The 16,141-nt window shown below is 34.1% G+C and overlaps 2 protein-coding genes and 1 long non-coding RNA gene across 3 annotated transcripts; 1 reads left to right on the forward strand and 2 right to left on the reverse strand.

Annotated features, from left to right (window-relative positions):
• Window positions 1-2,666: 2,666 nt before the first annotated feature.
• Window positions 2,667-4,799, forward strand: LOC116847723. Its single transcript, XR_004378816.1, has 2 exons — window positions 2,667-4,472; window positions 4,561-4,799. It is a non-coding gene; the product is annotated as an uncharacterized LOC116847723 (long non-coding RNA).
• LOC116847722 (putative fatty acyl-CoA reductase CG5065) lies at window positions 4,668-9,187 on the reverse strand. The gene is made up of 10 exons (XM_032823021.1): window positions 8,941-9,187; window positions 8,415-8,554; window positions 7,724-7,852; window positions 7,472-7,597; window positions 7,266-7,417; window positions 7,063-7,172; window positions 6,639-6,837; window positions 6,127-6,369; window positions 5,789-6,046; window positions 4,668-5,034 (listed from the first exon to the last, which is right to left on the reverse strand). Exons 1-10 carry the CDS (start codon window positions 9,065-9,067, stop codon window positions 4,944-4,946), a joined length of 1,575 nt encoding a protein of 524 aa, XP_032678912.1. The 5' UTR covers window positions 9,068-9,187; the 3' UTR covers window positions 4,668-4,943.
• A 4,318-nt stretch (window positions 9,188-13,505) lies between these two features.
• Window positions 13,506-14,882, reverse strand: LOC116847754 (fatty acyl-CoA reductase wat-like). The gene is made up of 3 exons (XM_032823097.1): window positions 14,734-14,882; window positions 14,411-14,668; window positions 13,506-13,649 (listed from the first exon to the last, which is right to left on the reverse strand). Exons 1-3 carry the CDS (start codon window positions 14,865-14,867, stop codon window positions 13,559-13,561), a joined length of 483 nt encoding a protein of 160 aa, XP_032678988.1. The 5' UTR covers window positions 14,868-14,882; the 3' UTR covers window positions 13,506-13,558.
• Between the last annotated feature and the right edge of the window lie 1,259 nt (window positions 14,883-16,141).

Below are 16,141 nucleotides of genomic sequence, written 5' to 3' on the forward strand. Positions count from 1 at the left end.
TTAAACCACTCAAAGCACTGTGATTTACCAAGAGCATGCTCACAGTAAGCTTCGACAAGCATTCGATGCGATTCTGCAGTAGTTTTTTTCAAATGGTAACAGAAGATTAATGATGTCCGCAAATCGTAGTTTCCAGGCACTAAATTCGACATGTTCAACGCTATTACAAACTATGCTGTTGTATGAAACTTGTATTGTTGTGAGTTGAAAATCTTTGTCAGAGATGTCAACAAGGAAATGGCGCCAATGACGCGGTTTGACGGTAACTACATTGACAGCTAGGGCCATCTATGGGCAAATTCCGGTTTCATATTTACAGACCTGATATGTGGTAGCGTTATCTCGCGTCCACAATGTCTTAGTTCCAGTTTAATCGTTACTCGCAAGATTGGGTACACGCTTTAAATGAGGCCGAGATCAAAGAATATCGTTTGATTTATTGGTTTACATCTGGTGTGCGTGTGTCAGTGTGGTGATATTAAGAGAAGGCATATGTGGTGTTGTCCCACACCATGGCCGGATTCGTGATGGGTGGCGGGAGCGGTGCATTTGGACACAGCCAATCACAGCACCGTGTGATTAGAGACATTGTAGGGTCCCTTGGAACAGCGACTTGTGATTGGACTGTGTCCAATTGCCCCGTGTCCAACTGATATACACCCATGGGCGGCCACGGAGGACAGTTGTCTTTGGTTGTGCCGGTTTCTATGCGCCCAGAACTTCTCTGGCCGGGCCAGCTTTCGCGGAGACCTGCGACGTCCGACGACTCCCGGTGATGCTGACTTCCTCGGTGACGTGGCCTTGGTGTACACTGACGCGGTCTGAGTGGCCTTGTCCAGCGTCGGTCGTGACGGCGGGGATGAGAGTGGTCTTAACCCCGGTTTAACATGCCGAGGAGAGAGTGGTCGCCGAGCCCTGACGTCCCACGTGGTCAGTTGGTCCAGTGGTGGCCTGGTTCGTTTAACTGGCGAGAGGCTCAGGAGGCATAGGCTCCATGGCCTCAAAGTCTCAACCAGGTACCCGCCCGGATCTCTGGCTGGCGGCTGCGTGGAGATCCCGGTGGTTAGGTGCTGCGTTGTTGATACCTGGGGTGTCTTTCTCTGAGCGGCAACAGCAATGAACGGAACCGCCTCTGTAGCTCCGCGTGGCTGTTTGCATGGTGATGGTGTCCTCGGCAGTCGTGTCGGTGAAAGCGTCGCGGGTAGCGAAGACCACGTTGACGCCGGCAAGATCGGAGCGTGCATGCTTAACTCCTCCGCCCGGTCATCTTCGCTGTCCGTGCCGAGGAGGTCCCCGTACTTGATTGCGGAGCGTCTTCTGGCATGAGCTTTTGGCCTCGCTCTGAGGCGTTTTTGTACGATCTTCAGGTTTTTTTTGATCGGTACTTTACGCAGCGTGGTATTTCTCTCCCTGTGAGGAGGATCCGCTAGAACTCCTCGTCGGAGCTTGGCTTGATTCGTTCTCGAGAGAATGTTTCTCATTTTAGTTCGAGAGCAGATTAAAACTCCTGGCGCCTTGCGCCCTATTTATATCTCTTTTTTTTACCTGTGTTTACTATACGTGAATTTAAATTTCTCCGAAAAATCGCGAGGTTCGCAGTCTCCGAATTTCGGTGCAGGTTTCGCGCTTCCACGAATTTGTCGCTAGGCTCGCGCTTATCGCTGCCCAGCCGTGCTTCGTGGAAACGCGTCACGAGCCTCGCGCTTCTTAGAAGAACGGCGCGCGTAAGGTGCTCTTCCAAAAAAGGCATTTCTTTTTCCTTTTAAAAGCAAGATGCACCTCGTGTGGCGTCTCGCTTGCTGAGACGCCACATTTTATAATAATGCGATTAATATCGTTGCGTTATGTAGAGCATGGAAGTGGGCGTGCTTTTCGACGTCGCGGTCAGGTTCTCGCATATACACGTTGTAACGTCCGGATCTATTTTAGAACATTAACAATATATTATTATAGACCGGGAGGCCGACTTGTCTGATTTCAGACATCACTAGATATTTTATCCCTATGTTACTAGATGTAAGTACGTGCGCATATGCATATTCGCGAGCGTTAAAACATTATAATTAAAATGCCGAATGCTGCGTGCTGCTGGAGAGTCTCGAAATCGACGGATCTCGGATCGACCCAAAGAAACCGCTATCGCTCAGTGCGATAAGCCAACATAAACAGGAGCATGAAAGCTGAATCCTAAACACCACTCAGGACACCGACGCGGTGACATCATGCAAAGGAATGAATCTCTTCCCTCGCCATAACTCCATGGACCAATCGGAGAACGACTCTCAGCGACAAAGCGACGTATAAAAGCGCGCGCATTTGTAGAGAAGGCAATATATATAATTATTTTCTTCTCATAGTTAGTCTCTGGTAGCTTCGTGTACTTATTCAGTATATTATACTTAGTCGTAAAATCCGACTGTGTTGCAATTACTTTTGCCTACCCTTCATATTTCAAACGTTGCGAAATCAAATTCTGAATCGCGGGCCGCATCAACCCGCGTGGTATCGGAACATCCGAGGCCGAGCCAGGAGAACAAGCACCGCTGATTTTTCGCCAGATTCATCAATCGTTTCGCCAGGCTCCCGAGACCCAGGGTAAACTCGGTGAAAAGCAGAGTGACCCAAAAGCGGAGCCATCACTCTGTTGACCGTCCACGTAAGTCACTGATTTCACTACTTTCAAATTTCCCTATATAGTTATCTATCGTGGACGTAACAACGTACATATGATATTTCGTACGCATATACATGTAAATAAATTTATGACAGTGCGTAAAGAGAAAAGATCATGTGCATGTTGAATGGAAAAGGCGCTACCACCCCCATTGCTCCAAAATAATTGTCTATCCATCCCACGAGCGGTTCCCGGGCAGTATTTGTCACTAAAGAGAAGAAATACAAAATTTCAGTATAATATAAAAATTTGGCAATAAAATGAAGAAATAAAATATTTGAAAACAAACATCTTCATCGTTCGTCACGACATGATTCTCTCTCTTTTCCATTTTTCAGCATTTGACTCTTATAGGACATCATTCTTAGTTTACTTTTTAATTGCTAACCTCAGAGCTTTTACACACGAATCTATATTATATATTAGCAATTCAACATTACCGTGTTGCTTGATATACGTACCTCGATATCTCAATATTTCAATGTCTCAATTATTAATTATATCGGACACATTTAAAACGATATATTACAGAGCTATCGCAAGAATAAATACGATAGAAACGCGTTGCTTGATATACGTATCTCAATTATCACATTTAAGGATGATAGAGCGTTATTGATATACGACATAATATACTAATGATACACGACATAATATACTAATGAGACTTAAACTTTGCGACATGTTGTAGAAAAGACTTAAATAATTGATCGGGAAGAAAAACCGACTACTGAAAATTTGTAATTTTGGCTTGTGAAATTTCAGATCTCAGGATTGTCTGTACTAATTTTTATCAGATTGGTCGCAACTGAATGCTTGTATCAACGTTTCTGTCAGAAATACAATTAGATTTTTCATTACCATTTTATTTTTCGAGATATTTTAGATAGAAGTGTGATCAGCTTCTTGGTAGCGTCGTGTACCATGAACATATCACGGATCTGTCACATCTCGGACCTGTCATTCTCGGAACTCGTCTTTATGTACTTGGCTACCGCGTCGCTTAATAGAAAAGGATGCGAAGTATAATTTAATTTGAGAAACCAGTAAACACCAAGTAACGATTATATAACATTAAGTATAATGATTTTGATTAATCTTCCACTTTTCTCACACTAAAATGCAAACTAACGCGAGATATACCTCCAGTCATGTTTTATTTCAAATATTTATGACAGTCAGAAATCTCGCCCTGTAATATGTGTAGCATTGAGAGGAGATGGCGCACACAAACGTGACCGTGTACGCTCCGACTTTCGCCGAAAATGAGTATCAGTAAAAAATGACAGACATATGATACGACGGTCAGTCTGCTTCCCTTGCTGGAGCGAACTGTCTTGTTGGACATGCACTGTTCAACTGTGATCAAAGGTGTATTTTTTACATTATATTATACATGTGTATGTTATATTATATTATATTATAAAATTAATAAATTCTAATTTAATGAAATTCACTTTTGGCCAACGTGTACATTTGAATTTAATAAATTTATCTTATTAAAATATATATAAAAATAATGAAATAAAAGCAAAATGTGATTTGGTTAATAACAGTAGTATATGTAAATACTTCGTAAGCTTATTGGTTAATATCGCATGCTATGTATGATCCATCAGATCCATCAGATATGTCATAATTCTTAATTCTTTTAATTTTATATTATTGTATAGTATCGCTGTACCGCAAAGAATATATAAATATTATTATAATTTGGTCTTTTTTTATAATAGATGAAAAATGTACATATTAATGTAGAAAATACAATGAGATAAAAAACGATTTTATGTATATATGCGTATGTATCATACATTAAATCTTAATCTTAATCTAATTAACTAACTAACTGACAAACGAAATTATATATCTTTGTTCTAAATTTCCAGTTTCAACCAAACATGGACGACCTTGAGCTATATTTCGATATGTATAAAAAATAATAGGAAAAACGTATACAAGCACATAAAAAAAAAAATGATAGACACAAGTTTCGTATAAGACAGATGAATTTATTTGGCTGGCTTAAATATCGGATTCTGCATTTTAAAAAGAAACTTAAAATATACCATTATCCTCCTTGAAATGACATGAAGTTATGATAAAATTTAATATTTTTACATAAAAACCATTTTTTTTACATTACCTCTCACCAAAATTATATAATGCATGCTTATAGCGTCCAATTAATATTATAACTGTGCATGAAATAAATCTAGATTACAAAAATATTTCTGTAACTAGCTCTGTAAATATTTCTGTAAAATCTAGATTACAAAAATATTTCTGTAAATAGCTTCCAGACCAACATGAAGACGATGAATGTAAGCACGATCTTAGTCACTTGATGTATCCAATACAATCTGAAATTCATAATATTATTTAGTGCAAATATAACATTATGTAATTAAATGCCTTTTTACATAACACATTTCTATTCTATAACAATCGTCAATGATTCAACATTTCAATTTGAATTAATACAAAACGTCTAACAAGATTCATCCAAAATATTGGCGTTTTGGTTAACTTTCTTACGCTACTTTCCTGAAGCTATAATTTCCTGATTTTTCTGAGATTGGTGAACTAACAAAGGTGGCAAAAGTTCAAAGTTCTATGGAAAGAGCTGCAGGTGATGTAACATCAAAGATTATTGGCATTATTTGAACCCCAAAGAGACAAAATATTTTCTAAGAACACTTTTGCACATCGGGAGGCCAACGAATTATTTAGATACTACTACTTTCATTGACTCTTTAGCTACGAACTGTATATATATATATCCATATATAATCATTAATATATACGAATGACGTGTATGTAATGTATTCTCTGTAACGGTCCGCACGATATATCAGGCGCCCCCGATAGTTTAGAAAAAAGGTTGTAAGGAGAACATTCATTTGTAATATGCAAGCTAGAATTCGCAAAAAAATAAAATTTTTTTTATGAAAGTTTAATTTCGCCTTAGATTCTTTAATATTAGTTCCTTTTCACAATATTACAGAGAATTTTAAGAGGAATTTAATGCATTCTTACTTTTATTGATATTTAATGTTATTGATATTTAATGTTATTGTATTCATTTAAGTTATTATTAAATCGAAAATACGTTACCTTTTCCATTTGATACGACTGACTTCCAAAGTGCTCAAATCATCCTTAAGCAGATAAAGACGCATACCTCTGAAATGATCTTCCAAATATTTCGACCAATCGAAACCTTTCATGTTAAAGTCGAATAAAAATTGATCATTTTTATTCATGCGTCGCCAGATCGCATGAATGTTGTCATTTGTATGAGTCCAGTTGTTCATTATAAAGTAACTGATCATATTATTGAATTCGTGAATATTACCATACAATTTCCATATGCTAAAAAGTTGAAATAATATTGACATGAATGTTATTTCGATAAATTTCGATAAATTTTAAATGACGCTATCCTCAAATACCTTTGCGGAGCACCTATGCATTTTTGAAAAATTTCAATGAATATTGCGGGTAACAGGTGTCCGAACCAAATGCATATTGTGTATATAATTTTATTGCTGATTAACGTAATAGTTGGCATCCAATAGCAGTGTTTCGTCGGATATTTTAGAGCATTTAGTCGTACGTGAGCAAAATAATCACCATAAGACAAAGGGGCGTCTTTCGTGAATACGCTATTATAAATTAACATTTTTTCGCCTTTCCTACAATTAGAGAGTATTTAGAATGAAACATAAAAACTATTCGTTGAGGATGTATATAAACAAATATCCATACAATGACTCGAGGATTTTAGGAAAAAAAAAAATTATATTACGTCACGGAAATTTTAAGAAATAAAGAGAAATTTATTTCTGCGCGGATATACGTAGGAATTTATACACACACTTTTCTTCAAAGTCAGATTCTCAACAGTATGAACTTCCATACTGCATATCTGTAAAAGTGGCGTTTCAATCGCGGTGGATCGTACCTGTGCGGTTGATTAAAAACATCCCACGCACTTGCGATTAGAGCATTTATAGTAATATCAACAGGTACAAAATATGCCATGCAATCAGGATTGCACAAAATAAACCTTGTTAAACCTTTAGAGAAAGGCGCTACCACCCCCATTGCTGCAAGATAATTGTCTATCCATCCCACGAGCGGTTCGCGGGCAGTATTTGTCACTAAACAGGAGAAAAATACAAAATTTCAACATAATATAAGAATTTGGAAATAAAATGAAGAAATAAAATATTTGAAAATAAAATGAAGAAATAAAATATAAATTGCACATTGCCGACTTCTTAATACTGACGTTGGAGAACTATAAATATACTTTCAACATTGATCGAAAAGCGGATTAAAACTATCAACTGCTAATAATTTTCCTGAAATAATTGACCACTCACCGACGGATGGCCGAAAAATTCCGACCGGCAAACTTCCGCTACTGTCTCTAATAGCTACTTCAGCGATTGCTTTTGTGAATGTGTAAGTGTTGGGCCACTGTGCAGCGGCTCTGTCAAATATCATTAGATGTACTTTCATTTTCTACATATATTACATATATGTTAATTTACTTATTGCATTATAACGTGATAAGAATATGCACCTTAATATCTTCTCGTCAATCGTGTTTTCAGACGACGTTCGCATTAGTGTAATAAATTTTTTAGGGTCAATAGGATATTTGTAGAAACATTCTTCTATGTGTGTTACCGCGGTGAAGTAGTTAGCAGTTATAGTCGAGACGTGAATGAATGACTACGAAGGAAAACTTGATAAATAAAAAGTAAAACTTTAGAGACGAATAATTACCTTTAAGTTTGGCATACGTTTGGCCAAGTTTAAAATAGCGCAGGTGCCGTACACGTTTATTTTTGTAGCGACTTTTATGTCCTCATTGAAGCGTACAGTCGCTGCTAAGTGGAAAATTATCGATACCTGCGATAAAATATATTTTTATCAATTGAAATTTTGCTTACTTGTTTGCATTACTATGAATTATTTTTCAACTATACGATAAAAGCAACTTTGAGAGAAGTGGCCAGTGGAATCTAAATGGCTCACCTCACTTATCACTTGGTCTATATCATGCTTCGTAAGTCCTAGGCACTCTTCGTCCAATTCACCAACTTGCAAGAGGGGCACGACCTTCTCATGAAAATTCGGCATCTCCTCCTTTATTCGCTCGAACAGCTATGGATGATTGTTATAACGTCTATAAGAACTTACCGCGACAATTTCACAAGATCTAGACGTCATTACTTATTACTTATGCCATTCTTGGGAATTGCTCAAACTTTCGAGGCGATTTTTAAAAGCAGCGTCTACTCATCCTTCCTTGCCGTTCTAGCTTACACGCTGAGTCATGAAACTGACGTTCGTGAAGCTCATAGCCTCATGAGTGTAAATAATTAAATCTTATAAAAAACGCGTTAATAATAGCATTTTATGATTAAGATAAAATCTATTACTATATCATAATTACAATTTCTCAGATATGATACGTCATACACATCAGTTATATAATAGCTAAATTTTTCGCATAAGCAACTATTTTTAGTTAGATTCTTTTAGCCTCTAAAAAGCTCTTTAAAGAGGGACTCTATGAATAGATTCTAATGCCTCAAACTGTATACTGTAAGTGTGAATTGTGTGATTCGTCAGGCAAGCAAGAGTGACAAAAAGAGATGATCAGACATAGGCTTCAAAAATCGCTTCGAAAACTTAAGTAATTCCTGACACTCATTATGCTTACGGAACTCTCGAAGATTTCGGCCAGTCTACTCGTGGCGCTCTTGTTTTTCTTTGATCTTATCATCATGTATATCTTGGAGATATTGGGACAACTTCGCAGCAATTTCTCAATCAAGACCTTTCCGAGGAATCCAGTTCCGCCTAATTAATCATATTCTTCCATTATTGTTTGACCGATTACATCAAATGATAGAACTGATTTTCAGTTTTTGATGTTATATCCGTCGTGAATTTGTTTTCAAATTTTTGTAAACATTTCAATGCATATCTTCAAGGAAAGGAACGAAACAAAACTGTTAATTGGGTCATCCAAGTGTTGACACCATTAAGTTTTTCTCATTTTTTGAAGAAAGGTATTGAAATGTTCGCGCAAAGTCGAAAACAAATTCTCGAAAAATGCGACAGTAATCCGGAATCTAAATCGAGTACTTCCCCAAAATCTCAATATCGATATGTGTCAATTGTTATTTAACATTTCTTTGTTGATCACATTGCATATATACAATAATAACTTGTACAATAAATACCTGTAATGAAGATCGACTGGTTCGCGTAGAACTTTTGTATCGGCGTTTCTTGAATATTGGTCTTGTTCTTACAATGTACTATTTTGGATTGGTTGGAATCGTTAGTATCTAACAAATCGTCGCTCATTTTGTCAGTATCTGTGCGGTACTTGTTATAAAGTAATACTGATTTACCTCTTTACTTTTAATTTCAGCTACGATCCGCGAGTGGATGTATATAACGAGAGATTAATTTCACTAAGCCAGCACGACTCTTATATACTATAAGAATTAAATCAAAAAAAGAAAAACATAATCGTATATCATGTCAACGTTTTTACGCGGTAGAAAAACTTTATGTAAATATATTCTGCTGCACTTTGTAACATAGATTGACAAGTCACGACTACGGAGATTTTCTTCTGAGCCAAATGGTAATTAGTAGTGGAGACTCTGAAAATTTTTCTTTTCCCCTGTTCTCCAATTTCCCACAATTTTTCGGCTTATGAATGCCTAACATGCCCAGCAAACCAGCACCGTATTTATATAGCAGTAATGTAACATAGATATGTAATGTCCACCAAGCACAATCATACCAACACAACCATATGGTTTGTTATATAACTGTTACATATTACATAACATATACATAAAATGTAGTATTTATATAAAATACTGTATGGTTGAGCTGACATTCAAACATCAATGTTATATTACTGATACTTGTGATTTGCTGGGTGCAAGTTATACACAACACGGATGTACGTAACCCAGTACACCAGATGAGAGTTAACAGTTAATAAGCTATTTATAGAAGTGATGGGAAGATGTATTTGTGATCAGTTTTTACAAAGAATTATATCTTACAGTTGAGTCTTATTTGCATCCACTAGCATTCCTGCAAATAATCACCTAATCGTTGTAACCGATCACCACAAGTAGTTTCTAAATTTTATTTTTCGCATTTTTAAGGCAACTGTATCCGAATCTGTTATTGCTCCTATTCGAATTTGGGATAATATTTCTATAAAAGTCTGAAATCAATTTTTTTGTCGCATGTTAATTTCTAGTTCATCATAACTAAATAAAGACCATAAATTCGCAGAGTCCATTGCTCCAATATTTTTCAATTTTTGCTCCCGATAATTTCATAAAGAGTGGTTCTTCATGCACAGATGGAAGTTGCCATAAATCTCCAAAAAGTATATGTTTTTTACCAAACTATACATTATCATAATCTTCAGTATTAAATATCTCTGTTAATCGAAGATACATTAAAGTAACATTAAAGTAACATTAAAGTATACATTAAAGTAACATTTGAAATCATTGAAACTTTATCGATAATTGTTATAGCAACATTTTTCGTCTCGTATAATTTTAAGAACGTATAATTATCAGAAAGTTGTTTAGCAGTATAGCCATGTTCTACTGGTAATTGAATATTAATATAAATTGATTGATACAATCTATGAATAGTAAGCTTATCGATATTAGAAGTTGCAATACCTGTCGGTGCAGTTATTGCTGTGTCCTTTCCAATGCATTTTTTCATCCAACATCTAATAGTCTTTATTAACAAATTTTTCCAGTACGTCCTTGACCGCTTACATATAAACTAAGAATTTCTCTTTGAGATGTTATAGTAGCAGTAATTTTATTAAAGTAAAATTTATTAACAAAAAATTTCGTTTTGATCATCATTTAAATGCGATATCATTTCATCGATGTTATGAATTTCATATTTGTTACCAACATCTTTGAAATCTTTTATAGCTCCTTCGATTTCAATAGGAACACATTCTAATGCGCAATTTTCAAAATTATCGTCTTCATCTTTTATATTTCTATTTTCTAGTATATTGTTTTCAGCTAGTTGTTTGACATTATTTATATCTTGTTGAATATCAGTTTTTTTTCATGATACTGAAAAGCATCTTTAAGTTGAAACTGTATTCAAGAAAATGCTTCTGCATAACTATTACATCAATTTTTTAATTCATTAATATCTCTCTAAGGTTTAAACAATAGTAACAATGCAAAATAATAACGTTCAAGTTGAGTATGGACATTGAATTAGTAATGATCAATAAGATATCTACATTTACACTTCTTTAAATATAAGAATTTACCAATAACATAGTATTCTACATTTTTAGAACATGGTTTAGATTTTGTCATATCATACCACTTCGCGTAATTACGAGTATACAAATGAATAGATTCAAATTCTTTAAATCTATTCGAATAATATGTATTTATTAAAGGAGGATAAAATATATCTATAGAGTTACTATCTAATAGAGTTTCAATCTCTTTGCGAGGCTTAAGTTTTCTATTTCTAACCATATTCACGTTTAACCATCTTATAGTAATCTTATAGTAATTCCATTCACGTTTAACCATCTTATAGTAATTTTACTATTATATTTTTGCATTAAGAATTGATCGTCTGAGTGTGTAATATTTAAAATATTTATTTAAAATTATATAATTTGTTTAACAAATATTATTTTAAATAATAATGTTTTCTTTATAAAATAATAAAGTTTTCTTGTTAAAATAATAATGAATATATTTTTACTAAATATAAAAAGAAATAATAAAAATACATATAATACATCTTCATCGTTCGTCACGACATGATTCTCTCTCTTTTCCATTTTTCAGCATTTGACTCTAAGAACATCATTCTTAGTTTACTTTTTAATTGCTAACCTCAGAGCTTTTACACACGAATCTATATTATATATTAGCAATTCAACATTACAGTGTTGCTTGATACACGTACCTCGATATCTCAATATATCAATGTCTCAATTATTAATTATATCGGACACATTTAAAACGATATATTACAGAGCTATCGCAAGAATAAATACGATAGAAACGCGTTGCTTGATATACGTATCTCAATACGTATCTCAATTATCACATTTAAGGATGATAGAGCGTTATTGATATAATATACTAATTGACATAATATACTAATGATACACGACATAATATACTAATGAGACTTAAACTTTGCGACATATTGTAGAAAAGACTTAAATAATTGATCGGCAAGAAAAATCGACTACTGAAAATTTGTAATTTTGGCTTGTGAAATTTCAGATCTCAGGATTGTCTGTACTAATTTTTATCAGATTGGTCGCAACTAAATGCTTGTATCAACGTTTCTGTCAGAAATACAAATAGATTTTTCATTACCATTTTATTTTTCGAGATATTTTAGATAGAAGTGTGATCAGCTTCTTGGTAGCGTCGTGTACCATGAACATATCACGGATCTGTCACATCTCGGACCTGTCATTCTCGGAACTCGTCTTTATGTACTTGGCGTCGCGACGCTACCGCGTCGCTTAATAGAAAGGAATGCGAAGTATAATTTAATTTGAGAAACCAGTAAACACCAAGTAACGATTATATAACATTAAGTATAATGATTTTGATTCATCTTCCACTTTTCTCACACTAAAATGCAAACTAACGCGAGATATACCTCCAGTCATGTTTTATTTCAAATATTTATGACAGTCAGAAATCTCGCCCCGTAATATGTGTAGCATTGAGAGGAGATGGCGCACACAAACGTGACCGTGTACGCTCCGACTTTCGCCGAAAATGAGTATCAGTAAAAAATGACAGACATATGATACGACGGTCAGTCTGCTTCCCTTGCTGGAGCGAACTGTCTTGTTGGACATGCACTGTTCAACTGTGATCAAAGGTGTATTTTTTACACCTTTTTATTATATTATACATGTGTATGTTATATTATATTATATTATAGAATTAATAAATTCTAATTTAATGAAATCCACTTTTGGCCAACGTGTACATTTGAATTTAATAAATTTATCTTATTAAAATATATATAAAAATAATGAAATAAAAGCAAAATGTGATTTGGTTAATAACAGTAGTATATGTAAATACTTCGTAAGCTTATTGGTTAATATCGCATGCTATGTATGATCCATCAGATCCATCAGATATGTCATAATTCTTAATTCTTTTAATTTTATATTATTGTATAGTATCGCTGTACCGCAAAGAATATATAAATATTATTATAATTTGGTCTTTTTTTATAATAGATGAAAAATGTACATATTAATGTAGAAAATACAATGAGATAAAAAGCGATTTTATGTATATATGCGTATGTATCATACATTAAATCTTAATCTTAATCTGATTAACTAACTAACTGAGAAACGAATTTATATATCTTTGTTCTAAATTTCCAGTTTCAACCAAACATGGACGATCTTGAGCTATATTTCGATATGTATAAAAAATAATAGGAAAAACGTATACAAGCACATAAAAAAAAACATGATAGACACAAGTTTCGTATAAAACAGATGAATTTATTTGGCTGGCTTAAATATCGGATTCTGCATTTAAAAAAAAAACTTAAAATATACCATTATCCTCCTTGAAATGACATGAAGTTATGATAAAATTTAATATTTTTACATAAAAACCATTTTTTTTACATTACCTCTCACCAAAATTATATAATGCGTGCTTATAGCGTCCAATTAATATTATAACTGTGCATGAAATAAATCTAGATTACAAAAAAATTTCTGTAAATAGCTCTGTAAATATTTCTGTAAAATCTAGATTACAAAAATATTTCTGTAAATAGCTTCCAGACCAACATGAAGACGATGAATGTAAGCACGATCTTAGTCACTTGATGTATCCAATACAATCTGAAATTCATAATATTATTTAGTGCAAATATAACATTATGTAATTAAATGCCTTTTTACATAACACATATCTATTCTATAACAATCGTCAATGATTCAACATTTCAGTTAGAATTAATCCAAAACGTCTAATAAGATTCATTGGACTCCAAAATTTTGGCGTTTTGGTTAACTTTCTTACGCTACTTTCCAGAAGCTATAATTTCCTGATTTTTCTGAGATTGGTGAACTAACAAAGGTGGCAAAAGTTCAAAGTTCTATGAAAAGAGCTGCAGGTGATGTAACATCAAAGATTATTGGCATCTTTTGAACCCCAAAGAGACAAAATATTTTCTAAGATTACTTTTACACATCGGGAGACCAACGAATTATTTAGATACTACTACTTTCATTGACTCTTTAGCTACGAACTGTGTATATATATATCCGTATATAATCATTAATATATACGAATGACGTGTATGTAATGTATTCTCTGTAACGGTCCGCACGATATATCAGGCGTCCCCGACAGTTTAGAAAAAAGGTTGTAAGGAGAACATTCATTTGTAATATGCAAGCTAGCATTCTCAAAAAAATAAAATTTTTTTTTATGAAAGTTTAATATCGCCTTAGATTCTTTAATATTAGTTCCTTTTCACAATATTACAGAGAATTTTAAGAGGAATTTAATGCATTCTTACTTTTATTGATATTTAATGTTATTGATATTTAATGTTATTGTATTCATTTAAGTTATTATTAAATCGAAAATACGTTACCTTTTCCATTTGATACGACTGACTTCCAAAGTGCTCAAATCATCCTTAAGCAGATAAAGACGCATACCTCTGAAATGATCTTCCAAATATTTCGACCAATCGAAACCTTTCATGTTAAAGTCGAATAAAAACTGATCATTTTTATTCATGCGTCGCCAGATCGCCTGAATGTTGTCATTTGTATGAGTCCAGTTGTTCATCATAAAGTAACTGATCATGTTATTGAATTTGTGAATTTTACCATACAATTTCCATATGCTAAAAAGTTGAAATAATATTGACATGAATGTTATTTCGGTAAATTTGACGCTATCCTCAAATACCTTTGCGGAGCACCTATGCATTTTTGAAAAATTTCAATGAATATTGCGGGTAACAGGTGTCCGAACCAAATGCATATTGTGTATATAATTTTATTGCTGACGTATAATTTTATTACTAACGTAATAGTTGGCATCCAATAACAGTGTTTCGTCGGATATTTTCGAGCATTTAGTCGTACGTGAGCAAAATAATTACCAAAAGACAAAGGGGCGTCTTTCGTGAATACGCTATTATAAATTAATATTTTTTCGCCTTTCCTACAATTAGAGAGTGTTTAGGATGAAACATAAAAACTATTCGGATGTAAAAACTATTTGGGGATGTATATAAACAAATATCCATACAATGACTCGAGGATTTTAGGAATGAAAAAAAAATTGTATCACGTCACGGAAATTTTAAGGAATGTAGACAAATTTATTTCTGCGCGGATATACATAGGAATTTATACACGCACTTTTCTTCAAAGTCAGATTCTTAACAGTATGAACTTCCACACTGCATATCTGTAAAAGTGGCGTTTCAATCGCGGTGGATCGTACCTGTGCGGTTGATTAAAAACATCTCACGCACTTGCGATTAGAGCATTTATAGTAATATCAACAGGTACAAAATATGCCATGCAATCAGGATTGCACAAAAGAAACCTTGTTAAACCTTTAGTATAAGTTCGTACGCAATAGTAAAAATGGGTGCATATGGCGAATCGCATCAGCGTGAAAATCGGTGTCGCCCAAAACGGCGTTGCCGCTTGGCTCTCAGGCTTCTCCCTATGCCTATCGTTATTTTCGGCCCTAGTGGAACTAACTCTGGGGATGCAAACTCATGCAGGGGAATAGCGGAGCACAGAACGAGAGCGGAACCAATCACGAGCGTTCCGCGTTTTTCAACAGTTTGTCAGCAATTTTTAGCGGAATCTGCGGAAAAGTTTTGTCGCAGACTGCGTGATAGACGTGGGCTGATATAAAATTAAAAAATAAGAAAAATAACGTGTGATAGAAGTGTAATAAAATATCAGGTTCAATGGTAAATATCAGTAAACGGTTAATGACAGTTTACTTCAAATAAATATTTTGGAATTGACATGTTTGCTTTCTGTAAAAAAGGAATATTGCATTTAGGGATTATTTGAATATTTTATGAATCGAAATTGAATTATTATAATATGTATTGTATTTGTACTATACTCTGTACTGTAAGTGTGTTGACAATTGATCTATGCAGAACAATAAATGTGGATACCGCGGCTGGATTTTCATGAAAAACATGAATTTGTTGCAACATTCATGTTTTTCTCAATATGATGAGACTATAAACATAATCATCGTTGATGAGAATAATGTTGTGATAATGAATAAGTTTATTATCATTAATTGACCATTCTCTGCTACTTATAATATATCGAAG

Source organism: Odontomachus brunneus, unplaced genomic scaffold, assembly GCF_010583005.1.
Source record: "Odontomachus brunneus isolate Ranch 3 - 2012 unplaced genomic scaffold, Obru_v1 Obru_scaffold_082, whole genome shotgun sequence".
In the NCBI taxonomy this organism is placed as follows: domain Eukaryota; kingdom Metazoa; phylum Arthropoda; class Insecta; order Hymenoptera; family Formicidae; genus Odontomachus; species Odontomachus brunneus.